The following is a 27,762-nucleotide window of genomic DNA, read 5'->3' on the forward strand; positions in this document are numbered from 1 at the left end:
AAGTCAAGAAGGGCAATGTCACCTCACCCAACAAAGCCGGCGATTTTAATCCTTCTTATGTGTTGTGCCGTGCTAGTGATGGGCATGTTTATGCCAAATTTGTTGGTTCTCTTCATGAGTACATTGAATGGTCTATTTGGGTTCCTAAGACCCTTGTTACTAACATCAAAGGACCCATTACAAAATGGGTACCTAAAACCAAGCATTGATCTCTTGTAGGTGTTTGCTTCCGGTGGTGGATCATGGTTGCTCGATAGCGGAGCTACAAATCATATGACCGGAAGCAAGGACTTGGTGGTGGACGTGCACAAGGTTCCATCTATGCCCACCAATGTCGAGTGGGGTGACGCCTCATCTTCTAAGGTATTGGGACTTGGCAAGGTGGTCATCTCTCATGATCTCACGATCGAGAAGGTCATGCTTGTTGAGTCCCTTGCATACAATTTACTTTCCGTTCGTCAACTTGCAATCATGGGCTTTGCCACTTTCTTTGATATCGATACCGTGGCCCTCTTGTGGAGCAAGACTCTTAAAGTAGCCTTTGTTGGGCATGTCGAGAACGGTCTATATGTGATTAACTTTTCGGAGCGACCCACTAAGACCGCGACATGCCTAATGGCTAAAGTTGATGTGGGATGGCTTTGGCATCGCCGTTTAGCCCATGTCAATATGAGATCTTTGCAAAGTCTCCTAAAGGGGGACCATGTCCGTGGACTAACGAATGTTAGTTTTGCTAAAGATCGTGCTTGCAGTGCCTGTATCGAAGGAAAGCTACATGAGAAGGCTCACCCTCCCACGACTATCATTTATTCAAAGAGGCCTTTGGAGCTCCTTCACATGGATCTCTTTGGGCCTCCATCCTTCGATAGTCTTGGAGGTAGAAAGTATTGCTTGGTGATTGTGGATGACTACTCAAGGTACACGTGGGTGTATTTCTTCAAGAGGAAGAGCGAGACCCAACAAACCGTCATTGACTTTGCCAATGAAGCACAACGTCAACACAATGCAAAGATCTTGACAATAAGAAGTGACAACGGCACCGAGTTCAAGAACTACACCTTGGATGAATTTCTTAGTGATGAGGGAATCAAGCATCAATATTCCGCACCATACACCCCTCAACAAAACGGTGTTGCGGAGAGGAAGAACCGGACGTTGATGGATGCGGCAAGGACCATGATGGCGGAGTTCAAGTCTCCGTACAACTTTTGGGCCGAAGCCATCAACACCGCGTGTCATGCATCAAATCGGCTCTACCTCCGCAAGGGTTTGAACAAGACTCCTTATGAGATACTCACCGGTAACAAGCCCAACCTCAAGTACTTCCGGGTATTCGGGTGTAAGTGTTTCATTCTCAAGAAAGGTGTTCGGTTGTCTAAATTTGAGGCTAGAGCTTATGAGGGCATATTTGTTGGTTATGCTACAAACTCTCATGCTTACCGTGTCCTCAATAAATCCACGGGACTTATTGAGGAGACGTGTAACGTGGAGTTTGATGAGAATAACGGCTCCCAAGTGGAGCAAAGTGGCACTTGTGATGTAGGTGATGAAATTCCTCCTCAAGCCATAAGAAGAATGGGTGTTGGTTTCATCCTACCCATTGAGGAACCCCTTGTGGCCGAAGGAGAAGGACAATGCTCCACTCAAGTGGAGCCATCACCAACCCAAGGCCCACACGCTTCCGAAGAACAAAGTGAAGGCCCTCAACCTCGTGAACAAGACCTAGGGCAAGATCATACTCAAGACGGTGTTGACACACCAAGTGATGCCCAAGGTCAAGTTCTCTCCCCCGAGCAAGTTCAAGACCAAGAACAAGTTCATGACGACGCTCAAGATGATCAAGTAACCGCTCCTCAACTCACCACCGAGGAGGAATTAGAGCGTCGTGCCGCCAAAGTTGCTTCCAAGCTCTCCACCAAGGATCATCTCATGACGAATGTGCTTGGAAGCTTAAGAAAGGGGGTAAGCACTCGTAGACAATTAGCAAATTATTGTGAGCATCACGCGTTTGTCTCTTGTGTGGAACCTCACAAGGTCTATGAGGCGCTAGAAGATCCGGATTGGCTCAATGCCATGCATGAAGAACTCAACAACTTCGAGCGCAACAAAGTGTGGAGATTGGTGCCAAGGCCAACGGGGACCCACAATGTCATTGGAACCAAGTGGATATTCAAGAACAAGCAAGATGCCCATGGGATTATCATTCGCAACAAGGCTCGTTTGGTAGCACAAGGCTACTCCCAAGTCGAGGGTATCGACTACGGTGAAACCTTTGCTCCCGTTGCTCGTCTTGAATCCATTCGCATGTTGATTGCATATGCTTCTCATCATAACTTTAAGTTACATCAAATGGATGTGAAGAGTGCTTTTCTTAATGGTCCCATTAATGAATTGGTGTACGTCAAGCAACCCCCCGGGTTCGAGGATCCCTACTTTCCCGATCATGTGTATCAACTCGATAAGGCACTCTATGGCCTTAAACAAGCCCCACGTGCGTGGTATGACCACCTTACCGAGTTGTTACAAGACCGTGGGTTTGAAGTTGGGATAATCGACCCCACTCTTTTTACTAAGAAGGTCAAAGGGGAGTTGTTTGTGTGCCAATTATATGTTGATGATATTATCTTTGGTTCTCCTAACAAAGCTTTCAATGAGGAATTTGCCGCTCTCATGACCTCAAAGTTCGAGATGTCCTCCATGGGGGAGTTGAAGTTCTTTCTAGGGTTCGAAGTGAAGCAAAGAAGAGAAGGAACCTTCATCAATCAATCCAAATACACTCAAGACATGCTCAAGAGATTCAAGCTAAGTGACGTCAAGCCGGCTTCCACCCCAATGCCCACCAAGTGCCAACTTGACCTAGATCCCAATGGTAAAGTGGTGGATCAAAAGGTATATCGTTCCATGATTGGATCCTTGCTTTACCTTTGTGCATCTAGACCGGACATCATGTTGAGTGTGGGAATTTGTGCACGGTTTCAAGCCGCACCTAAGGAAAGTCACCATGTGGCGGTCAAACGAATCTTTCGATATTTGGCTCATACCCCAAACTTTGGCTTATGGTACCCAAGAGGATCAAACTTCAAGCTTGTAGGGTATTCGGATTCCGATTGGGCGGGAGACAAAGTGGATAGGAAGTCCACTTCCGGAGGGTGCCAATTCCTTGGTTGCTCTTTGGTAAGTTGGTCTTCCAAAAAGCAAAGTTGTGTGTCTCTCTCGTCCACCGAAGCGGAGTATGTTGCGGCCGGTAGTTGTTGTGCACAACTCTTATGGATGAGGCAAACTTTAAAGGATTACGGTGTCACTTGTGACAAAGTGCCTCTTTGGTGTGACAATGAAAGTGCCATCAAGATTTCTCTCAACCCGGTGCAACACTTCAAGACGAAGCATATTGAGATTCGGTATCACTTCATCCGGGATCACATTAGGCGAGGAGAGATCGAGCTCAACTATGTCAACACTCATGACAACCTTGCAGATATTTTCACGAAGCCCTTGGATGAAGCAAGATTTCGCGAGTTAAGGCATGAGCTAAATATCATTGATTCGAGCAATGTTGCTTGAACCCGTGCACACCCTACCTCGCTCAATTTGTTGTCTAGTTTAGGTGTAGGCATGGACATAGGGGGAGTGTTGTTCTCTCAATGAACTCTCCCTCCCCCCATTATGCATAAATTGATCAAGTCTTTCACTTTAGCCATTGTTGATGGCATGTGTGCTTAAAAGACGAGTTTTGGTCATGGGCCCAAGGTTAAAATCTTCGCGGCGCCATACCTCTTAAACTCAAACATAGATGGCTTCGGCCACCGCCCTCTCTTGATGAGCGGTTTCTTGACCTCTTGTTGGTGTGTTCTTTTGCTTTTCGTTGCGGGTTTTTTTTTCTGCCGTTTTTTTGAGCTAAGCCATGCTGTCTAGTTGCCGCGGTGTGTTGGGCAGTACTGTCGCGGTTGGTGAGCGGTACTACCGCTGTTAAGCGGTACTACCGCTGGTGGTGGACGGTACTACCACGGTAAGCGGTACTACCGCCCCACCAGTGCGGTACTACCGCTGCGGGGCGGGGCCAAGGGGTTTTTATCGGGGCAGGGGGAGGTTTCTTCTTCCTCATACCCATTCGCTCGCCCCCTCGTATCTCTCCCTCTCTCCAGCACTGTTCCGCCGCGGAAGGGCTCCGATGGATCTCCTCCTCCGGGGCGTTCCTCTCCATTTCCTTCGGTGGAGTCGATCCCCACCACGTCCTCTTGCCATGGATGCCGGTATTGCCCCCGTTCCTTCTCTCTTTTGGTCTTGCTTTTAGTTCTTGTGCTTTAGGGGCAATGGTGGTTGCATCTCTAGATTTTTGGCTAAATCTAGGCTTGAGTTGGTTGGAGAAGGCAACTAGATCATCTAGATTGATGTTTGGTAGGATTATTTTTGAATTTGGTAGGCCGGTAGTGCCGGATCTGTCCACGGTAGTAGGAAACCACTGTTTCACCGCCTCGCGCTTTGAAACTGCTGTGTATCCGCCTCAAGCCGTACTACCGCTCCCTTTGGAGCGGTACTACCGCTTGACCTAGAGCGGTACTACCGCTCCCTTTGGGGCGGTACTACCGCTTGGGGCGGTACTACCGCGGGCAGGTCACGGTACTACCGCTGCATGCCAATTTCCATCATTCTCCTACCTTCCCTTGATCTTTTTGTTGTGTTTGTTGGCTTATGCTCGTTTCTTCTGGTTGTTTTGCCTCTTTTTGTGTTTGGCTCCAGGTGATGACATTTCCGAGCAGCAAGGTCGCCGTATCAACCCCGGGCGTGCCACCTCCAAGCGCTACCGGACCTCAGAGCCTGCCGGTGGTTCCTCGAGCACCCAACCGCCTCCAGCAAGTGCTTCTGCAAGTGTTCCTCCACCTCCACAACAATCGAAGCGAGCCGCCAACAAGCCAAAAGGGAAGACTGTGTCTGAGATGAACAACAAGGAGTTTTGGGAGAAGCGTCGCCGCAACCCCTATGCGGTGGACCAAGAACCCACTTTGGTCAACCGCCCGTTCTGGAACCGTTTTCAGTTTGCCATCTACTTTGATGTGATCAAGGCCAAGAAGAATCTGTTTGTTGATGTTCGCTCCATTGACACTGATGCTATGGAGAAGGACCCAGAGTACTTTGGAGAAGCCCTTCAGATGTGCACTCAGCTGAACATTCTCAGGATCATGCAGTTCAACAAGGACTTCGATGCGGATTTGGTGGCTCAATTCTATGCCACCGTCCATCTTGGAACAGATGGCGACAGGACTCTGACTTGGATGACCAATGGCAAGCGGCTTTCTGTCAAGTGGCGGGCGTTCATGGAGTTACTTGATGTGGTGGATAACGGGCTTGAGACTCCTGTCGGTTTCCGTCCTCACCGCAATGTTACATGCACCCACAAGCAAGCCCTTTGGCCCTACTGCACTGTGAAGGTTCACCCTGTCACTGAGAAGAAGACCTACGAGTTGTATCCGTATCTGGACATTCTTCATCGCATATTCCGTGAGACTCTCTTCCCTCGCATTGGGAATCTGGATCAGGTCCACTCCTACCTCGTGGACATGCTCCTTTTCTGTCAGCATGAGAAGGAAGCAAACACTTGAGAGAGCCTGGATATCTCTCATGTCATGTGGTCTGAACTTCTGTCTGCCGTGTCTGAGCGCAAGTGTCCCATCTATGGTCCCTTCATCATGAGGCTCATTGAGAGGGCCTGGGCACAGACTTATCCCAGAGTGCTGCTAGAAACTGGAGATTTTGTTTCTCATGAGATCAAGCGTCTGAGGAAGAAGGACAACTGGACAGCGCCTCACACAGGGGGTCCTTCTACTACTGCTGCCACAGGGGGCCCGTCTGCTGCTGCTGCTGCCATGGGAACTGAGGGTGAGGCTGCTACTGATGCCCATAATGAGGACTTTGGCCACTCCAGTGCAGGACCATCATGGGCCCAGAAGCTCAAGCGCAAGATGAAGAAGCTCTTCTGCATGGAGTCCCATGGTCAGTACTTGACTCATGTGGCGGAGAAGAATGCCAGGACGCGCCACAAGGAGATCATGCGTCAGTTGGGCGCCACAGTTGTCAGTGGGTCTGAGGGACAGATCACTGAAGAAGAGGACTGGATTCATCAGAACTGCCACTGGACCGACTCCGATGCCGAGCAGTTTTCAACTCACGATGAAGATGCAGAGATGTGATGATCACCTGGAGTCGTAGTGTCCCTCTCTGCCCTTTTTGGTGTCTCGCTGCCAAAGGGGGAGAGAGTGTAGGGATTTGCTTGTTTTGCCTCTTGTGTCGTGCTTTGTTTTAGTCTTGTGGTTTCCTGTGCGTTTCTCCTGGTTTGGTTTGTTGTGAGACCTAAGTTCCAGACATATGGTGTAAGACATATGCTACCTTTGTTATCTTATCTATGTGTTATGCACCTCAGTTTCTTATAACTTGCATGCTTATCCTATCATATATGTGTTCTCATATATCTTGCTTAGGTTGTTGGTCTCTAAAATATAGGGGGAGCCGTGATCCTAGTATGTGTGCCGTGCAGTCCAAAGCACTTATCTAGTGTGCACAACATCTAGGGGGAGCCTGTCTATATTTTAAGAGGCGTGGGTTCTCTTGCATTCTATGTCATTACTCTTTTCTGTGCAAATCCCGTATTGTCATCAATCCACCAAAAAGGGGGAGATTGTAAGGGCATATTTATGCCTACGGTGTTTTGGTGTTTGATGACAATGCATTTGCGGACTAATCGGGTGCTTTGAGTTCTTTCAGATATTCATCTTTCGGCACGAAACGATTATTTCCCCTCGGCGCTCCACTCAAGACGGTGTAGCTTCTTTCGTGACATTGTTGGTGGATTAAGTTTCGTAGTAGTCACCGTACTATCAAGAGGGGATCTTCTTCGGTATGGTTTGGGTGGAATCAACATGTACACGTCCTTCTCACACCCACCATTTCTTTCCGCCTCTCTGGAGCTTCTCTTTTCTCCCCTGTGTGTCTTTTCCTGGACCCGAGGCTTACTAAGCGGCAGTACCGCTCCTCGGAGCGGTAGTACCGCTTGATGGCCTCAGCTGCAGTACCACTGCGGCTCCTTGCTCCTACCGCCTCGACCCTAGTGCGCTCTTTCTCGTGTCTGGGATTTACGGCACTAGCTGCAGTATAGCGGTAGTACGGCTGAAGCTCAGTAAGTGGTAGTACCGCTCCTCGGAGCGGTAGTACCACTTGATGGCCTCAGCCGCAGTACCGCTGCGGCTCCGTGCTCCTACCACCTCGACTCGAGTGCGCATTTTCTCGTGTCGGGTTTTACGGTACTAGCTGCGGTAGTAGTGGCGGTAGTGCTGCTTGTGAGCGGTAGTACCGCCCTGCCTCCGTGGTAGTACCGCTCTGGGTCCCAGCCCCAGCCCCTTCTCTTCTAGCGCGGCAGTACCGCTGAGGGGGAGCGGTAGTACCGCTTATGAGCGGTAGTACCGTCCTGCCCCCGCGGTAGTACCGCTCTCTGCGGGGCTGAGTGGGGGGTAATGGTTGGATTGTTCCCTCCATTATAAAAGGGTGTCTTCTTCCCCCTTTTGACCTACCTCTTCCCCCAAGCTTCATTATTGCCCAAGCACCATTTATTGCTCAAGCTCCATTAAATACTCCAAGCCTCCTTTTGCCCGATCTATCTCCCTAGCCAATCAAACTTGTTGATTTGCTCGGGAGTGGTTGAGAAGGCTCAGATCTACACTTCCACTAAGGGATTTTTGATTCCCCCACTCATCCTTAGCGGATCTTGTTACTCTTGGGTGTTTGAGCACCCTGGACGGTTGAGGTCACCTCGGAGCCATATTCCATTGTGGTGAAGCTTCGTGGTCTTGTTGGGAGCCTCCGATTAAGTTGTGGAGTTTGCCCCAACCTTGTTTGTAAAGGTCCGATCGCCGCCTTCAAGGGCACCAATAGTGGAATCACGGCATCTCGCATTGTGTGAGGGCGTGAGGAGAATACGGTGGCCCTAGTGGCTTCTTGGGGAGCATTGTGCCCCCACACCGCTCCAACGGAGACGTACTTCCCCTCAAAAGGAAGGAACTTCGGTAACACATCCTCGTCTTCACCGGATCCACTCTTGGTTATCTCTTACCTTTACTTGTGCAAGCTCTTTAGTGTTTGTTCCCTTGCTTGCTTGTGTGCTTGTTGTTGTTGCATCACATAGGTTGTTCACCTAGTTGCACATCTAGACAACCTACTTTGATGCAAAGGTTAATTTGGTAAAGAAAAGCTAAAAATTGGTAGTTGCCTATTCACCCCCCTCTAGTCAACTATATCGATCCTTTCATATTTAGATATAGAAGATTAGCCTTGACTACTACTTTCAAGGCCTATTTTTTTGTAGATTCGCCACTGGGCGGCACGACATGCCATCGAAAGTGGAGTACACCAATAACCACCCCCCCCCCCCCCCCCCCCCCCGCCGCCGCCGCCTCTGTAAACCTGAAGACCTAAAATGTTTTATAAAAGTTAAGAGAGGTAGATGACATGTTTTCAATTAATAGATAAAGTTGATCCACATCTATACTATTTTATATAGAAAACACAATTGTCGGCTATGTTAAGTTCCTTATTTTCACACAAGTATACGTGATATTCATTTATTCTAAAGCGCAACACACGTAACAATGTACCGTCTAAGATCTAAGAGTGCATTGTTAGGACGATATGGGTTAGAAGGCCACACATCTTTTCCTTCCCCTGACGCGTAGGCACTAAGGCGGGGTTCTCTTCCCTCTCACCAACCAGCCCGTAGATTCTCTTCCGCTCTGCCCGTCACTTCGGCGGCTGGTGGCGAGAACGGCAATTCCGGTGGTTCAGAGCCGGTTAGTAGTTTAGTTTAGCGTTTTTTAATCCTTGCATGGGCGGCGCTTCATCTTTGAGTTGGTCTTCCAGAAATCTATCCTCCTCAAATTTGTCTGCCAGGATGAGTAACGAAGCTTCGACACAAATTTCAACCGTCCTCTTAGAGCGGCAAGGTTAGGGTTTTCATCATACATGCGCGACGATGAAATCTAGTATCAGACACTAAAGATCGATTCAAGGGTTCAATGATTACGACTGCGGTTCCGAGGCGCTAGTCCTTAGTGGCACGAGCACGAAGACCTCCTAGATGTCATCGACAAAGACAAGCCGGCTCCGGTACAGAAGTGATGGCATCGGTGCGTCAACGGACAATAGTGGTCGTTCGATGGTCCAAGAACCTCGGTTCATTATATTTTTTTGCGTGTTTTTGTACTTGCAGCAAACTTTTATAATACAGCTCTGCTTTTTTTTAAGTATGTACTACACTCTACACTTTGCAACTGGAAAGGGAAGAATTCCCAAAATCTTAGGAAGAGGGGCGGACTGCACAACGAGTAATTTGACTTAGACACGAGGTGCTACAGAGAAAAGTAGCAAAAGGAGAAGCAGTAGTAGGAGAGCTGGAAACAAAAGCTGCCAACACGAAATCAATAATTTAGGGTCCCTAAAAAAATCAATAATTTAGTGGATTTTATTTAAGACTACAGTAATTAATTCCGGTCTAGCTATCCCCGCCTGGATTTCCGAAAGAAACAAAAACAAACTCTCGCCGCCGTCCTCTCCCCGCTCCCCCCTCCTCCTCCGCCGCCGCGCCTCGCCTCGCCGGACTCCGGCTGCCGGCCTACCCCAGGGCTCCCCGTCTCCTCCTCCTCCTCCCCGCCTACCCGGGCAATGGCTCACTGACCAGGCCGCCGAGGCGAGACAGACGACCGAGCTCCACCCCCACGCGGGCCGAGGACGATGAGCTCGTCGGCTTCGAGGAGCGGAGAGCTCGGGCGGACGTGCGGAGCGGACGCCCCTCCCCCGAGGCCGGCCCCCGCCCCGTCCACGGCCGCGGCGAAGGCGCGGAGCGGGGAGCTGCTGCTGCCGCCCATGGGCGGCGCCGACGCCGCGGCGGTGCGGCACGAGGGGTGGATGGTGCGGTACGGGCGGCGGAAGATCGGGAGGTCCTTCTTCCACACCCGCTACTTCGTGCTCGACAACAAGCTCCTCGCCTACTACAAGAAGCAGCCCAAGGACAACAACATGGTAGGTGCTCCACAGCTTCAGAGCTCCATACTGTGCAGTTATTAGCTTGTCGGAGTCGTTGGGGTCGCGGTCCACCTTCCGGGGAGAGCTCCGGTTGCTCCCCGGCGAGTTTTCAGCGGGATTTTTCCGAGCTCGTGGTGCGCTCTGGCCAATTTGGGTGGAGCGGGGGAGGGCGATCGGGGGATTCAATCGGTTGTCAGTTCTACTTGCGGTAAATAACTTTGGGCGGAGAGCAGTTCGGTGCCATAGTTAGGCCAGGATCTGCTGGGTTGAATTCAATGTTTCCTCGTGCAGTGAGCTGGTGTCAGTTGTAAACTCTGAAGCTGAACGAATTTTTTCATTATAAGTTAAACTGCTCTTGACTAAGCGCTTTTTCTTTGAATTTGTGGGGTTTTTCTTTTTCCTGTGAATCATGTGAGCAACTTGCTTGATGTGCCTGGAGCACATGGATGACCTCTTTTACTGTTCCAATAATAGAGTCTACTGTTATCTTGTAAGGTGCTGTTTTCATAGATGGACAGCACATAGATGGGGTTAAGGGTAAGAGTGCTTGGAACAAATTCCCCTGTTTCTGTGGGAACCGACAAGTTTCAGTTAGCTGCATTCCTCTTTGTTCGAGCCTTAGCAAGAGGTTTCCAATACAATGAAAAAAACGTGACAATTTGATACCAGTACATTGTTTGAGTGGTATATTCCGCAACAGGGGCATGGTGCTTGCATTTAACTTTCTGGAGCAAATCTTGTGGATGTGCAGGTGCCACTTAAGTCTCTTCACGTAGATGGGAACTGCAGAGTGGAGGATAGAGGGCTTAAAACACATCATGGACAAGTAAGTCCGCTCTTCCCTTTTGTTTACTTCATCAAATAGTAATATGCTTATATGCCTTATAGAATGAGCGTGCCAATTAATGCTGGTCGAGAGCACTAGGTGTGTTAGTTCCTTGCACATGAAATTCACTTGTCGTTAGCTTTTAATCTTGAATAAAATCTCTGCCATTAGAGTCAGAAAAATTGGTATCCTTACTTTTGAGGATTGTACTTCTGAGCAGAATAGGATTGCCAACAAATAGTGTGGCATGTATTTCACCTACAAACTGACATATAATAATTTTGATCATTTGTGTAAACTGTTATGTTAACAGGTAAAACATACAAAGTGAACACACAACATATCAAATTGGAAATTTTAAAATGGTAATATATTGTGTCTACTTCGGCACAGTTGATCAATTTAGCCAAATTATCAGACATTGCTGTACGGTTAATATCCATATATATGTGCATATTCCAGCATATGCATGAATTTTGATGTGTATTCTAATTTTGCACTGTCATCCACACATTTACTCATTATCTTGCTCTCGCAGATGGTTTACGTTCTCTGTGTTTACAACAAGAAAGAAAAGGACAATCCAATCACGGTTCGTTACAATGCCGAGTTCTTCAATGTTATCAGAATTTAGAACCATCTGACTACATCCATATTAATTCATGTGCCTTTTCCTACATTTGGAACATATTTTTCTTTGCTAGATATTGTTGTTACCACTACAATATACTGCAATGGAAAATAGGAAGGCAGAATAGTAGCACCATTTTCATGACTATAATTTAGTTGCAAATGAAATGATATACCTCTTTTAGCCTCAAAAGGCAATAATATACTCATCACGTGGGTCTGCTTATATATTAAATAATGTTTCCTTTGTTCTAGCTTTTCAAAATGGGACTGAGTATTACTTCTGCTTGATAATGAAGTGAATGTTATGCAACTTATGTGCTGAAGTTTGGCAATTTTGAAATGGGGGACTCCCTTTTTTGGCAATCTTCTCAGTCCAGTACTTCTTCTCATGAGTATATAGTAAACCATTGCTATTACTGTCCATCATTCATGTTCCTATCATTCTTCAACCAGATGGGTGCACGTAATATCGAGGAGGCCCTAGTGTGGAAAAAGAAGATAGAGCTCCTTATCAATCAGGTAATCAGGTGTAGCAGGTCTGAAAAACTGTAACTGCATATGTCAATTGCTGTAAACATTATATAATCAGACATCATGGGCGTTTTTTATTATTATTTACTCGTTTGGTCATTGTGTGCAAGTGAATAACATTTAGTTAGCTAGACTGTATATACACTCCATTGTTCTTCCCTCGTAGATTCCATAAAACACTGGTAACTGGTAAATTTCCGGAGTTTGCAATGCACCAACGAATATGTATTAAGTCACATAGTGGATAATTACCCAGAAGAACTCAGTGCCAAATTGTGTATAACTACAACAGGCGAACACCATATTCCATTCTGATAAAGGTCTTCATTATGCAGCAACAGGACACTATGACAGCTAAAAACCGTAAAGCTTTTGCGTCACTGGACTTTGACATGGATCTTGGAGGACCGCTTTCATTCTCTGACCCTGATAGTGGGCAAGTGAATCTTCGTACTTGTAATTGTAGATTAGTTCTTCCGGTTAATACTTAATTGGAAATGATATTCTCTTGTAGACCTGAAGACGAAGAGGAACCCCGTCCCATTCTGCTTCGTAGGACAACTATAGGGAAGGGTAGGAAGTTTGGTTACTCATTTTCTGCCAAAATCTATTATTTTATATTAATGATTTTGACTTTTAAATATGCCATTTCTTCTTCTAGGCCTTCCTGATTCTGTACATGACTGGACCAAAGAGCCTGATATTGGTCTGTCAAATCAGAACGACACCAATCAAGCTAATTCTAGAAAGAACTGGCGGCTGCTTAGATGCCAGAATGGCAAGTTTTTTAGTTCCTTACATAGATCTGTAACATCCGTAAGAGGCCATACCTGTTTCATATGGAATTAAATTTAGTATCTTGTTTTTATCATTGGCAGGGTTGCGCATCTTTGAAGAACCTGTGGAGGTCGAATACCTTGTATGTACTTTCTTTTATACTGATTTAATGTTGGAGAGGTGCTGAAACCCCTGCTAATTGCTAACCAGAGGATATATTTACAAACAAAAAAAAATGCCATGTGCAGGCAAGAAGCTGTAGCCGATCAATGAGGGCTGTTGGTGTCGTGGAAGCCACATGTGAAGCCATTTTTGGGCTGATAATGAGTATGGATGTAACAAGATATGAGTAAGTGTGTACTCCTTTACTTTCTGCTTGCCCATATATTGATATATGTATGTTGATCTAGGTTTTCTTTACACTCCAATGTAGGTGGGATTGTAGCTTCCAGTATGGGAGTTTAGTTGAAGAGGTTGATGGTCACACTGCAATACTATATCATCGGCTACAGCTGAATTGGTGTTCAATGTAAGTACCTTTTTGTTGTATCAACAAATTGCATGATGGTTGAATTGTAAGTCTTTTACCTGGTGCTGGCTTGCTGCTACAACTTGAAACTCCTATTAAAATAACAAGAGTAGGCTGGATAACCCTGGCAGGTCAATGAACTATCTGAGCATGGACTTTGACTCGTTTAAATCTGAATTCGAGACTTCGAAATTTGGCTTTTATATCATATACTGTAGCATTGTAGGATTGGCATTATCTGGACTCAGTAGCAAATTCAGTATTTTGCACTTTTTGGTGGCTGGATACTCCACTATCTGGCAATAAGCAGCCATGCTGTATAGTTTACGCTGATCATATATAGTAGGTCTCTGTATCCACACTTAAGCCTGCTGCGTAAACGTGAAAGTGAAATGAATGGCAATGAAGCGAAACCAACTTACCAGAGGAGCTGGCAGCAGGGGTGAGATATAAAATGTACCACATGACAGCAACGAATAGGCGACTCGTCTGCTTACTTTGGTAGACGACTACAAAGCTGCATGTCTATGTGGCAGAACCATAAGGCCGCTATGGATTCTAAGTTTTTAATATGTATATTACATTGCATTAGCTCAGATTTTCTTCCTTGTGTAAACAACTGAGCCTGCAGGATTGTCTGGCCACGAGATCTTTGTTATGTACGATATTGGCGGCGCAACGATGATGGAAGTTATGGTAAGCTTTAGAGTAAGTTTATTTCTAGTTACATCATCCATTTAAAGCATCTTGTTTGATGCTTCATGTTTAAACTTGCAGTTGTGTTGTTTCGATCTACTGAACACCCGAACTGTGGCTCCCAACCAGGATTTGCGAGGGCTTCTATTGAAAGTAATTTGCCTTCTTGTTAGAAATCCTACTCATCTTGAGATATTTAAAAACAGGTTTTGTCACTTTTATCTTTTCCTGAACTTCCTATTAGTTCAGGTGGAGGTTTCAAGATCACTCCTCTCAAACCCGTGAATGGAAGACCTCGCACTCAAGTTCAACACCTTATGCAAATTGATCTCAAAGGATGGGGTGTGAATTACGTCACATCATTCCAGTACCACTCTGTGCTGCAGATGCTGAACTGCGTTGCTGGTAACAACTCTTGTAACTTGTTATGGCATGAATTGAATACCTGTTGATAAAAAAAAAATCTTGTCATAACCGCTCATTTCAGTATTCCTTTTTGTTAATAGTCCGTGATTGTTCGGCATTTGTATATATTTCCAGGATTGCGTGAATACTTTTCCCAAAATGATGACGTTCACACAATTCCGAGGATTCCTGTGATGAATACTATGGCTAGTGTGCCCACTTTTAGAAAGGATCAGAAACATCAAAAGGCTGACTCAAAGACCAAACAAGCAGACTCGGCTAACGAAAATTCGGATATGATAGATGATGAGTCAGAAGATGATGATGACTTTCAAGCTCCCGAATCTAGCTTGGAGGTGATAACCCTGACCAGAGCTATTCCTTTGTTTACAAGAAGTTATCTGTTGGTACACTATGCTAAAATCTCATTGCAATTCATGTACAGGAAGATGGCAATGTTGACAGTGACGCAAAGGGCTCTGGTTCGTTTCTTACCCAACTGCATCTTGTATTCCAATATCTGTACAAATTACCTGTATGACCACCCAACTCTAATCTCACTCCTTTGCATCATATTGGGTGATCCAGATCCAATAGATTTGTCCAGCTTTTCGGGCATTATTCGTCAGGATGCAAATGAGAAAAGCCGTAACAGTTGGTCAGTACCTGATAGCAATATCTTCAAAGTCCGTAGCAAGAACTTTTCACATGACAAATCAAAGGTCCAAATGTTCAACATCTTTTCTTGTTTTCGAAGAAGCAGATTATCAATAGCTTATTATGTTGTTATTTGAGTTTCAGGTATCTGCAGGCAAGTACCTTATGGAGCTTGTTGCAGCTGACTGGTTTAAGGATACCAAGCGTATGGATCATGTCGCCAAGCGTAAAGGATGTGCTGCTCAGGTAAGTAAATTAGTATGGTTAATTAACTGTCTATTTTATCTCAGTTGAATTGTTTTCGTAATTCTTGCAATATGATTGTGTCAGCGCATGAACCACCCATTGTCTTAACCTGCAAAGCAGCATTTGGAATACTTTAGTATTACTGTCTTTTTGTGTGTGCAGAACTACAATTAAATAAATAGATACTCGTTTTCTCTGTTTTCTTAAACCTCACACTATCATTTTCTTTCATTCATGGTATAATGATACTGACTATTAGAAGCTTGATATAGTTTGTGGAACTGTGGAAGCTTCATATAGTTGTACTTTGCATACCAGTAGCTAGGTCTTTTATCATGTAAAATATACTGAATGTTTGTGAAAGCTCGGCACCACATTATTGTGCTAGCATGAGAACCCATGCACGTTGTTAGCACTGTAAATGTATGCCTCTATGCATGAACTTAAGGGAGGTACTAAATCCCCAAGTTCTACTCTTATGTATTGATTTTGCCTGGAACCTTGTACAACTGTAGGTTGCTGCTGAGAAGGGGATGTTCAGCTTTGTAGTAAACATACAAGTAAGCTCCAGTTCTTTCACTCCTCACACGGCTCATTTCTTTCTGCCCCCTTCTTGGGCTTTTTCTATAGAATAACAGTGACCATGCGCACTGCAGAAAGTATCAGTCATTTCCATTTGCACTATATTTTTTGAACTTTTGGTTCTGACTTTGACAAAGTGCTTGCTCAGGAATCTGTTCTTAGCATCCTAGTGGTGATAGTCCCATAAAACATTACAAACGAGAACAGATGCAAAATACTGTTCTGCAATTTTTGTATGGTTAACATTATACACTGCATGGTTTTAACCTCTATTTCTTGATCTTATGACCATTGTGCACCCTCTGAAAATAGTAATTATCTTCCATGTACATTAAGTCAGCATGCTTTTGCAGATTCCCGGGTCAACTCATCACAGTTTGATCCTCTACTTCGTCACAAAATCCTTGAAAAAAGGATCGCTGTTGCAGCGTTTTGCCGATGGCGACGATGATTTCCGGAACAGCAGACTGAAGCTTATCCCATCTGTTCCAAAGGTGTTAATTTTTAATGCATATTCGTTCTAGTGCATTGATGTTAGCTTTGCTCACTCTAGCATATTGACTTCCTCAGGGATCTTGGATAGTGCGACAAAGCGTTGGAAGTACCCCTTGCTTATTGGGAAAGGCCGTTGATTGCAGCTACATGCGTGGCCCGGAGTACATTGAAGTAAGGCTCTAATTTTACTGACAAAAAAAAATACTTCCATTGGAAAAAATATCAAAGTACATTGTAAGTGGAACAGTTGATGTTATAACCGAGGCATAAACACTGCATTCTTCTGGTCATCTATGGCACACAGGGTCTACATTCTGATGCACCCGTTCTTGTGCAGGTTGATGTAGACATTGGATCCTCAGCAGTAGCCAATGGTGTTCTGGGATTGGTCTTTGGTGTAGTTACCAGCTTGGTAGTCGATATGGCTTTCCTCATACAGGTAAAATCACCCCCATCATAGTTGCCAAAGTCTTTGAGATTCCACTTCAAAGGAATTAATTATTTCTTTGACTATTGTTACACCTGCAGGCAAACACATACGATGAGCTCCCGGAGCAACTCATAGGCGCCGCACGGTTCTCGCACATCGAACCCTCCGCTGCCGTAGTTCCCGTGCTCGATGACACTTCCTCAGCTGTGAAGTGAATCATTTGTGCAGATTTTTTAGTTCTTTCCTCAAAGTCCTCCCTCCATTTGTCTGAGCCACTGCAGCAATTTGCAATTTGCAATTTGTAAAGCATCATCGGTGAAGTTCATACGGCATACCTTTTTTTTTTCTTACCAGTTTCATCCACATCGATCAGTTGCTACTAGTTGGTAGGTGATTATACGGTGCAGTTCATGTATGTGCATACTGCGGACCTTAGCTTAACTGCCGCTTCTTCAGTTTCTTCCGTTGAAACGGTGGTACTGTAGCTACATTATTCATGGATACCTCACTTGATTCTTTATTGTGTATATGTACCATGCCTCGCACTTTATATGCTACATTTGGCAATAATAGTTAAATTCATTGCTTCACTAGATCCTTACAAAAACTGTTGTGTATAAATTTGCAAATGGTTGCCGCAGGTGCTATGAATTCTTTTGATTTGGATCTCACGTTCTTCCATCTTCCTGATGCAGCATACACCTGTATTGTTATTGAAGGTACAGTTTTAGTCTCTGCGTACACATAGTACAGGTCTCATGGTTGGAATGCCCGAATTTTGGCTCACAAGAACAATTCAGTTCCTGTATAAACTGGGATTTAAATTTTTGTGAGGAGCTGTTTGCTTGGAACTTTCTTAAATAAGCTTCTGGATCCACAATTCAACAATGCCCACCTCCATCCACTCCATACATGACACACAATCCAAAGGTCATACCAACATTTCGCTGAACTTGGATAACTCTATTGGTGCAAATTTTATCTTACGAGTATGCAGTTTTAGGTGAACAAGATTGACAGAAAATTTAAGCAACTAAGAATGAACAAACATAGCAGTTTATTCAGCAAATCAGATTTACAAGGGCACATGACTGTATAGTTAACGACAAAGATGCAATTCCAAATACTTCCAAGCTCTCTCTAATAACTAGTTTGATACATCCAAGATGCGCAATCACCAACATGAAGAAAAGAAAACACTTGTGTTGGCATACAGTGAACATGCAGTTCTTCTATTCCGTAGATGATATTTATCCTTTCAGTTTACCCGGCGGAAGCCACCAGGGATTGTTATTTTTTGATCTTCAATTGAGCACCTTGGCTCATCACCGCTGCTGGTTCTCCCTCCTGCGTTGGTAGCGGGTTCTGTCATTGTACCTAGGCCTATCTGATGCTCTCTGCGGCACAGGCTCCACCCTTCTCTGCCTCTCCGGAGACCTCTGAACAATCTCTCCATTCACAAATAGCTCAGCTGCAAAATCAAATGGACCAGAGAACATGAGCACATTACTTCTAAAAGAGTGATCAGCTCAGCGTCAAAATCAAATATTTATGAGGGAAATCTAAAAAACATAGTTTAATCCAAATATATCGAAATACTATACAGGCTAGACAGGAAAAGATAATAGCCGTGAATGCATTATACAACAACTTCACTATACCAAAGTGCAGAACCAAAAGATATTGACATACTATACAGGACAGTTAAAGATAGTACTCCCTCCGTTCCAAATTACTCGTCGCAGAAATGGATGTATCTAGACCTACAATACATCTAGATGCATTCATACCTGCGACAAGTAATTCGAAACGGAGGGAGTGATGTTATTGGTATTGTTCAACAACTTCACTATACCGAAGTGCAGAACCAAATAACAGAGATTTGCTTTAAGTCTGCCAAAAACTAAATCAGGTTACTGCCAAAACCAATGAAGTACACAAATAATTGCAACCACTTCGGCAGATACCACAACAAAGGTACACCAAAGCTGCTGTAGTAGCCACCTATCGTTTCAGCGGTCTGGTAATCTTTGACTAAGATGTTTACATCTCTGCTGATCTGCGCCCTTTCCATTGAGGACAACCCAGTTGAAGCAAGACATTACCAATTAAGGCTCACCACTTTGCTAAGATGGACTACAAAACACTTCAGTAAAGAACGACCACTAATTCAACTCAAAACAGGAAAAAGGCAGAATATATGTTGACTGTCTCATCTCCTCTGATCAGAACCCCATTTGTCCAAGGTGCTGAACAGTCAGAGAGACATTTATTCTTAGTCCATAAGCAATCAAAACAGGACATTGCCTTTGAGACGTCACAGCTTTGCCAAGATGGACTAAAGAACCTTCATAAAGAATGACTATTTGTTAAACTCAAAAGAGATCAAAAGGAAGTAAATGAATTACTTAACGTTTCATCTCCACTCATCAGAAACCTTCATATGGAATGACTTCCGGTTAAACTCAAAAGAGATCAAAAGGCAGTAAATGAATTACTCAATGTTTCATCTCCACTCATCAGAACCCCATCTATTTTGCCAAGGTGCTGAACAGTTAAGAGTGACATTTATTTTTAGTCCATTCACATTCAAAGCAAGACATCGCCAAGTAGGCTTCAACGCTTTGCCAAGATGGACTACTAAGCTATGTTTGGTTAAGAATGGTCACAAACTAAACTAAAAAAAGGATGGATATCTTTAAGTAAGGAACAACCCTAGAGGCGGTAAATGTGTCAGCAATGTCTCATTGACAATGATTAGAACCTCATCTCGCTGATGAGCTGAACCGTCAGAGAGACATCTTTTCTTAGTCACTAGCATTCAAAGCAGGACACTGACAGTAAGACCTTACAACTTTGCAAAAATGGACTAAAGAACCTTTTGTAAAGAATGACTACTGGTTAAACCCAAAAGAGATTCAAAGGCAGTAAATGAGTTATCTAATGTATCATCTCCACTAATTAGAAAGGTGCTGAATCGTTAGAGATACATTGTTCTTAGTCTGTTAGCATTCAAAGCAAGATATCACTGAGTAGGCTTCCATGTTTGCCAACAAGATGGACAACAGTTACAAATTTGTTGAAGAATAGTGACTGGCCAAAACTCCAAAAAAGATTAATGGTAAATGTGCGATGTGCCAGTAGTATCTAATCTCCACTGATCCGAACCACATTTTACCAAGGTGATGATCCATTAGAGAGACAAATTTTATCTTAGTTCATCGACATTCAAAGCAGGACATTGCCTGCAAGACTTCCAAAATTTTCAGATGGGCTAGAGCATTCAGCGACTAGGTCTGGATCAGAAGAAATGCCATTCTAAAAAAGGGCATGCCCAGTGCTCAAATCTCCCACACAAAGTGGAGCCTGGAAAGAAAATTTCTACACATCCTTACCCTTGCACAATAATTCTGTAAGGCTGGTTCGGACCCAGGACCTCCAGGCAACAAGTGGAGAGAGTCTACCACTGCGCTAGGCCCGCCTTTCGGATGAACTGTTACTCTAGCTATGGTAGATACACACTCCCATTTCAGTGGTTCATTACACCTAAACGAGACATTGCGTGTATGGGCTTCATCACATTGCCACTTGACAAAGGGGTCACTCTATGTTTTTACAATTATAAGAACCATTCTGTACTATAACTAATCATGTGGAACACCTAGAAGGCTATAAATGATATAGATATCACAAGATGATCTGACCCCCTAAAGGAAAACTGCAGTGGTTGAGGAAGAACACCTACCTCCATAGTCCTTGTGCTCGGGATCAACATAAGAATCAGGAAGCACAAACAGAACACCAGGAATGCCTGTGACATACCAAACGGGGTGTTAGATATATTAGTCTTCTATCTAAAGAGAAACAAGAGGGTAATGCTAGGTACAGAGGGAGGACAACAAACCTTCCAGTTTGTTGGATGTTTCCTCATCAATCTCACACCCGAAACCGAAGTATCGCTCACAGGAGACGTTGTAAATCTTCCTCTTGGCTTCCTCCTCGCTTCATCCGGGACAAGACAAACCAAAATAAGAGTTAGATACAGAACTACACTACCCTGTCTCACAGCAATCATGTGTTTATCTGAAAGTTGGAACAGAAATGAGGGGAACACATCAGGGTCGGGTCGGGTCGGGTGGGGGCGCACCTTCCGAGGACCTTGGCGAGGGTCTGGATGTAGCAGTCGATCATCTGGTGCTTGGTGGCGCCCTCGCCGCCGGGCTTGTCCATGACGATGAGCCAGTGCTCGTAGTCGCACCCGGGGAACAGCGGCGCCATCTCGGTGGGCGCGCGGTCCCCTCCGCCTCCTCCTCCTCCGGAACGGGCCGGCGAGTAGCCGTCGCCGCCCGGCCGGCGCGCCATCCCGCGGAGGAAGCCGAGGCGGGAGGCGACGCCCGCGAGCGCCGCCGGGCGCAGCAGCGGCTCGTGGGGCGCCGCCGCCGCCGCCGCGCCCCCGCGGCGGAGGAGGGCGGAGATGGAGACGGGGGAGGAGGACGCGCGGCGGGCGAGGAGCCTCCGGGCTCCGGTGGCTGCGGCGGAGGCGGCCATCTGCGTAAAACCCTAGCGGCTGCAGTGGGTTCCGGGTGGTGCGAGGTGGGGTGGGTGTGTGTGAGCGTGATGGGTTTTGGGTAGTTGAGGATGGGTTTGTTCTTGCTCAGATGGGCCTGTAGGCCAAATGCGGGCCGGATGTGCGAGCTACTCAAGATCAGTTATTTTTTTTAACATCAGTACAGACACAAGCGCTGAGACACAAGCTATCCTATAAACACCTTCGAAATACTGAGCCGGCGTATCATCTTGAGATTTACGAAGTCATCATAGGCACCTCGTCGGCGGCGGGAACGTCTCTTCGCACTAAATGCGCATCGTCGGAAATCCTGAAATAAATCCAGGAATAAATGCGAGCACCAGGATTTGAACTCTGATGGACTGAAAGTACCACAGTCCCTCTAACCATCCAATCATTGGTTGGTTCGCCTAAAATCAGTTATTATTACTAGGTGATGTGTTAATTTTTTTATTATTATTACTAGTATATGGCAACCCCTAAAAGAACACTAGTATATGGCACATGCATTTAGAGATTATTGGTGGAAACAAATGAAAAACTGGATCATATTTAAATTTTTTTGCAAAAAATATTTCCAACCTATTTACCTTCAACCATGGTAATACAACGAACATTAAAAATAATAAAAATTACACCCAAGTCTGTAGACCATCTAGCGACGACTACAAACACTAAAGCAAGCCGAAAACATGCTACCTTCATCGCCACTCTCTCATCGAAAACAAGATGGACCGGCGGCGGCAGGAGGGAGGGGAACCCTAGGCCTTGTTTTTGGAGCCATGGCGGCTGAGTTTTGCATCTACCTGAAATAAAGGACGGTGCGCTTCTTACCCTTAAAAATTTATGTAGATTACCCATCACTACCACCCGTATGTTGAATGTAGATTCGTTATTTTCCTTTCACCTGAGCGACGCAGCCTCACCAGCGGTTGGGCAAGTCCATGCTCTAGCGCTTCATGGGCATGCCACGTGTTGACGGTTTATGGTCATCTAACTTGCCTCAAGCGTGCTGATATAATCACAACATACGTGTCTGCAGGTCTCAAACATGCAACCAACTAAAACAACAGAAGTTGCTATTATTGGGGATCGTAGCAGAAATTCAAAAAATTTCCTACGGAGAGACTAGCAACGAGAGAGAGGAGTGCATCTTCATACCCTTGAAGATCGCAATGCGGAAGCGTTACAAAAACGTGGTTGGTGGAGTCGTACACGCAGCGATTTAGATCGCGGTCGATTCAGATCTAAGTGTCGAACAACGGCGCCTCCGCGTTCAACACACGTACAGCCCGGTGACGTCTCCCACGCCTTGATCCAGCAAGGAGAGAGGGAGAGGTTGGGAAAGACTCCGTCCAGCAGCAGCACAACGGCGTGGTGATGGTGGAGGAGCGCGGTACTCCAGCAGGGCTTCGCCAAGCACTACGAGAGACGAGGAGGAAGAGAGGTAGGGCTGCGCCAAGAGAGAGATCAAATCACATGTATTGGGCAGCCCCATACCTCAAGTAATATAGGCGGAGGGGAGGGGCTGCGCCCCCTCTAGGGTTCCCTCCCCAAGGGGGGGCGGCAGCCCTAGATCCCATCTAGGGTGGCGGCTAGAGGGGAGAGGGAGAGAGGGGGGCGCCCTAGGGTGGGCCTTAAGGCCCATCTGGACCTAGGGTTTGCCCCTTCCCACTCTCCTTGCGCCTTGGGCCTTGGTGGGGGGGGGGCGCACCAGCCTATCTGGGGCTGGTCCCCTCCCATACTTGGCCCACGCAGCCTTCTGGGGCTGGTGGCCCCACCTGGTGTACGTTGCCGATAGCACCCGAAACTTTTCCGGTGACCAAAACGGGACTTTTCATATATAAATCTTTACCTCCAGACCATTCCGGAACTCCTCGTGACGTCCGGGATCTCATCCGGGACTCCGAACAACATTCGGTAACCACGTACATACTTTCCCTATAACCCTAGCGTCATCGAACCTTAAGTGTGTAGACCCTACGGGTTCGGGAACCATGTAGACATGACCGAGACAACTCTTCGGCCAATAACCAACAGCGGGATCTGGATACCCATGTTGGCTCCCACATGTTCCATGATGATCTCATCGGATGAACCACGATGTCAAGGATTCAATCAATCTCGTATACAATTCCCTTTGTCTATCGGTATGATACTTGCCCGAGATTCGATCGTCAGTATCCCGATACCTCGTTCAATCTCGTTACCGGCAAGTCTCTTTACTCGTTCTGTAATACATCATCCTGTGATCAACTCCTTGGTCACATTGTGCATATTATGATGATGTCCTACCGAGTGGGCCCAGAGATACCTCTCTGTTACACGAAGTGACAAATCCCAGTCTCGATTCATGCCAACTCAACAGACACTTTTGGAGATACCCGCAGTGCACCTTTATAGCCACCCAGTTACGTTGTGGCGTTTGGTACACCCAAAGCATTCCTACGGTATCCGGGAGTTGCACAATCTCATGGTCTAAGGAAACGATACTTGACATTAGAAAAGTTTTAGCATACGAACTACACGATCTTGTGCTAGGCTTAGGATTGGGTCTTGTCCATCACATCATTCTCCTAATGATGTGATCCCGTTATCAACGACATCTAATGTCCATGGTCAGGAAACCATGACCATCTATTGATCAACGAGCTAGTCAACTAAAGGCTTACTAGGGACATGTTGTGGTCTATGTATTCACACATGTATTACGGTTTCCGGTTAACACAATTATAGCATGAACAATAGACGATTATCATGAATAAGGAAATATAATAATAACTACTTTATTATTGCCTCTAGGGCATATTTCCAACAGTCTCCCACTTACACTAGAGTCAATAATCCAGTTCACATCGCTATGTGATTAACACTCAAAGTCACATCCCCATGTGACTAACGCCTAAAGAGTTTACTAGAGTCAATAATCTAGTTCACATTACCATGTGATTAACACTCAATGAGTTCTGGGTTTGTTCATGTTATGCTTGTGAGAGATGTTATAGTCAACGGGTCTGAACCTTTCAGATCCGTGTGTGCTTTACACATCTCTATGTCATCTTGTAGATGCAGCTACCACGCTCTATTTGGAGCTATTCCAAATAACTATTCTACTATACGAATCCGGTTTACTACTCAGAATCATCCATATTAGTGTCAAAGATTGCATCGGCGTAACCCTTTACGACGAACTCTTTTACCACCTCCATAATCGAGAAAATTCCTTAGTCCACCAGTTACTAAGGATAACCTTGACCATTGTCCTGTGATCCATTCCTAGATCACACTTGTACCCCTTCAGGTGCAGTACACAACATAGCATACTTTAGAGCCTACGTATAAAGCATAGGGGACGACCTTCGTCCTTTCTCTCTATTCTGCCGTGGTCAGGTCTTGAGTCTTTACTCAATACTCATACCTTATAACACAGCCAAGAACTCTTTCTTCGCCAATCTATTTTGAACTCCTTCAAAATCTTGTCATGGTATGTGTTCATTTGAAAGCACTATCAAGCGATTTTGATCTATCCTTATAGATCTTGATGCTCAATGTTCAAGTAGCTTAATCCAGGTTTTCCATTGAAAACCACTTTCCAAATAACCCTATATGCTTTCCAGAAACTCTACATCATTTCTGATCAACAATAGTCAACAACATATACTCATCAGAAATTCTATAGCGCTCTCACTCACTTCTTTGGAAATACAAGTTTCTCATAAACTTTGTATAAACCCAAAATCTTTGATCATCTCATCAAAGCGTACATTCCAACTCCGAGATGCTTACTCCAGTCCTTAGAAGGATTGCTGGAGCTTTGCATACTTGTCAGCATCTTTCAGGATTGACAAAACCTTCTGGTTGTATCACATACAACCTTTCCTCAAGAAAAATGTCGAGGAAACAATGTTTTGACATCCTATCTGCAAGATTTCATAAATAACGCAGTAACTGCTAACATAATTCCAACAGACTCTTAGCATCGCTATGAGTGAGAAAGTCTCATCCTAGTCAACTCCCTGAACTTGTCGGGAAACATCTTAAACGACAAGTCGAGCTTTCTTAATGGTGACACTTACCATCATTGTCTGTCTTCCTTTTAAAATCCATCTGCACCTAACAGCCTTACGACTATTAAGTAGTTCTTTCAAAGTCTATACTTTGGTTTTTATACATGGATCCTTTCTCGGATTTTATGGCCTCGAGCCATTCGTTGGAATCCGGGCCCACCATCGCTTCTCCATAGCTCGTAGGTTCATTATTGTCTAGCAACATGACTTTCAAGACAGGGTTACGTACCACTCTGAAGTAGTGCACATCCTTGTCGACCTATGAGGTTTGGTAGTGACTTGATCCGAAGTTTCATGATCATTATCATAAGCTTCCACTTCAATTGGTGTAGGTACCACAGGAACAACTTCATGTGCCCTGCTACACACTAGTTGAAGTGACGGTTCAATAACCTCATCAAGTCTCCACCATCCTCCCACTCAATTCTTTCGAGAGAAACTTTTCCTCGAGAAAGGACCCGTTTCTAGAAACAATCACTTTTGCTTCCGGATCTGAAATAGGAGGCATACCCAACTATTTTTGGGTATTCTATGAAGATGCATTTATCCGCTTTGGGTTCGAGCTTATCAGCCTGAAACTTTTTCACATAAGCATCACAGCCCCAAACTTTTAAGAAACGACAACTTAGGCTTCTCTAAACCTATAGTTCATACGGTGTCGTCTCAATGGAATTATGTGGTGCCCTATTTAAAGTGAATGCGGTTGTCTCTAATGCCTAACCCATAAACGATAGTGGTAATTTGATAAGAGACATCATGGTATGCACCATATCCAATAGGGTGCAATTATGATGTTCGGACACACCATCACACTATGGTGGTCCAGGCGGTATTAGTTGTGAAATAATTTCCATAATGTCTTAATTGTGTGTCAAACTCGTAACTCAGATATTCATCTCTATGATCATATCATAGACATTTTATCATCTTGTCACGACGATCTTCAACTTCACTCTGAAATTACTTAAACCTTTCAATAATTCAGACTTGTGTTTCATCAAGTAAATATACTCAACATCTACTCAAATAATCTGTGAAGTAAGAACATAACGATATCCACTGCGTGCCTCAGCACTCATTGGACTGCACACATCAAAATGTATTACTTTCAACAAGTTGCTTTCTTGTTCCATCTTACTGAAAACGAGGCCTTTCAGTCATCTTGCCCATGTGGTATGATTTGCATGTCTCAAGTGATTCAAAATCAAGTGAGTCCAAACGATCCATCTGCATGGAGTTTCTTCATGCACATCTACCAATAGACATGGTTCACATGTCTCAATCTTTTCAAAATGAGTGAGTCCAAAGATCCATCAACATGGAGCTTCTTCACGCGTTTTATACCAATATGACTCAAATGGCAGTGCCACAAGTATGTGGTACTATCATTACTATCTTATATCTTTTGGCATGAACATGTGTATCACTACGATCGAGATTCAATGAACCATTCATTTTAGGTGCAAGACCATTGAAGGTATTATTCAAATAAACAGAGTAACCATTATTCTCCTTAAATGAATAACCATATTCCGATAAACATAATCCAATCATGTCTATGCTCAACGCAAACACCAAATAACAATTATTTAGGTTTAACATCAATCTCGATGGTAGAGGGAGCATGCGATGCTTGATCATATCAACCTTGGAAACACTTCCAACACATATCGTCATCTCACCTTCAGCTAGTCTCCATTTATTCTGTAGCCTTTTATTTCGAGTTACTAACACTTAGCAACTGAACCGGTATTTTAATACCATGGTGCTACTAGGAGTACTAGTAAAGTACACATTAATATAATGTATTTCCAAAATACTTCTGTCAACCTTGCCAGCCTTCTCATCTACCAAGTATCTAGGGTAGTTCTGCTTCAGTGACCGTTCCCTCATTACAGAAGCACTTAGTCTCGGGTTTGGTTCAACCTTGGGTTTCTTCACTAGAGCAGCAACTGATTTGCCGTCTCATGAAGTATCCATTCTTTCCCTTGCCCTTCTTGAAACTAGTGGTTTAACCATCAACAATTGATGCTCCTACTTGATTTCTACTTTCGCGGTGTCAAACATCGCGAGTTGCTCAAGGATCATCATGTCTATCCCTTATATGTTATAGTTCATCACGAAGCTCCAATAGCTTGGTGGCAGTGACTATGGAGAATCATCACTATTTCATTTGGAAGATTAACTCCCACTCGATTCAAGCGATTGTAGTACTCAGACAATCTGAGCACATGCTCAACGATTGAGCTTTTCTCTCTT

At 44.9% G+C, this 27,762-nt stretch overlaps 2 protein-coding genes across 2 annotated transcripts; one reads left to right on the forward strand and one right to left on the reverse strand.

Moving 5' to 3' along the window:
• The first annotated feature begins 9,531 nt into the window (after positions 1–9,531).
• On the forward strand, positions 9,532–17,462 carry LOC123154802 (protein ENHANCED DISEASE RESISTANCE 2). The gene is made up of 22 exons (XM_044573435.1): positions 9,532–10,059; positions 10,814–10,888; positions 11,427–11,480; positions 11,975–12,040; positions 12,388–12,488; positions 12,567–12,625; positions 12,714–12,830; positions 12,931–12,971; positions 13,078–13,178; positions 13,263–13,358; positions 13,990–14,054; positions 14,136–14,207; positions 14,304–14,459; positions 14,595–14,815; positions 14,905–14,941; positions 15,048–15,181; positions 15,261–15,362; positions 15,878–15,922; positions 16,298–16,438; positions 16,515–16,610; positions 16,777–16,878; positions 16,968–17,462. Exons 1-22 carry the CDS (start codon positions 9,772–9,774, stop codon positions 17,082–17,084), a joined length of 2,286 nt encoding a protein of 761 aa, XP_044429370.1. The 5' UTR covers positions 9,532–9,771; the 3' UTR covers positions 17,085–17,462.
• A 447-nt stretch (positions 17,463–17,909) lies between these two features.
• Positions 17,910–21,488, reverse strand: LOC123154803 (multiple organellar RNA editing factor 2, chloroplastic). Its single transcript, XM_044573436.1, has 4 exons — positions 21,017–21,488; positions 20,774–20,871; positions 20,615–20,680; positions 17,910–18,340 (listed from the first exon to the last, which is right to left on the reverse strand). The coding sequence occupies exons 1-4, from the start codon at positions 21,415–21,417 to the stop codon at positions 18,195–18,197; spliced, it is 711 nt and encodes a 236-aa protein (XP_044429371.1). The 5' UTR covers positions 21,418–21,488; the 3' UTR covers positions 17,910–18,194.
• Between the last annotated feature and the right edge of the window lie 6,274 nt (positions 21,489–27,762).

The sequence above is a fragment of the Triticum aestivum genome, chromosome 7A, assembly GCF_018294505.1.
Source record: "Triticum aestivum cultivar Chinese Spring chromosome 7A, IWGSC CS RefSeq v2.1, whole genome shotgun sequence".
In the NCBI taxonomy this organism is placed as follows: domain Eukaryota; kingdom Viridiplantae; phylum Streptophyta; class Magnoliopsida; order Poales; family Poaceae; genus Triticum; species Triticum aestivum.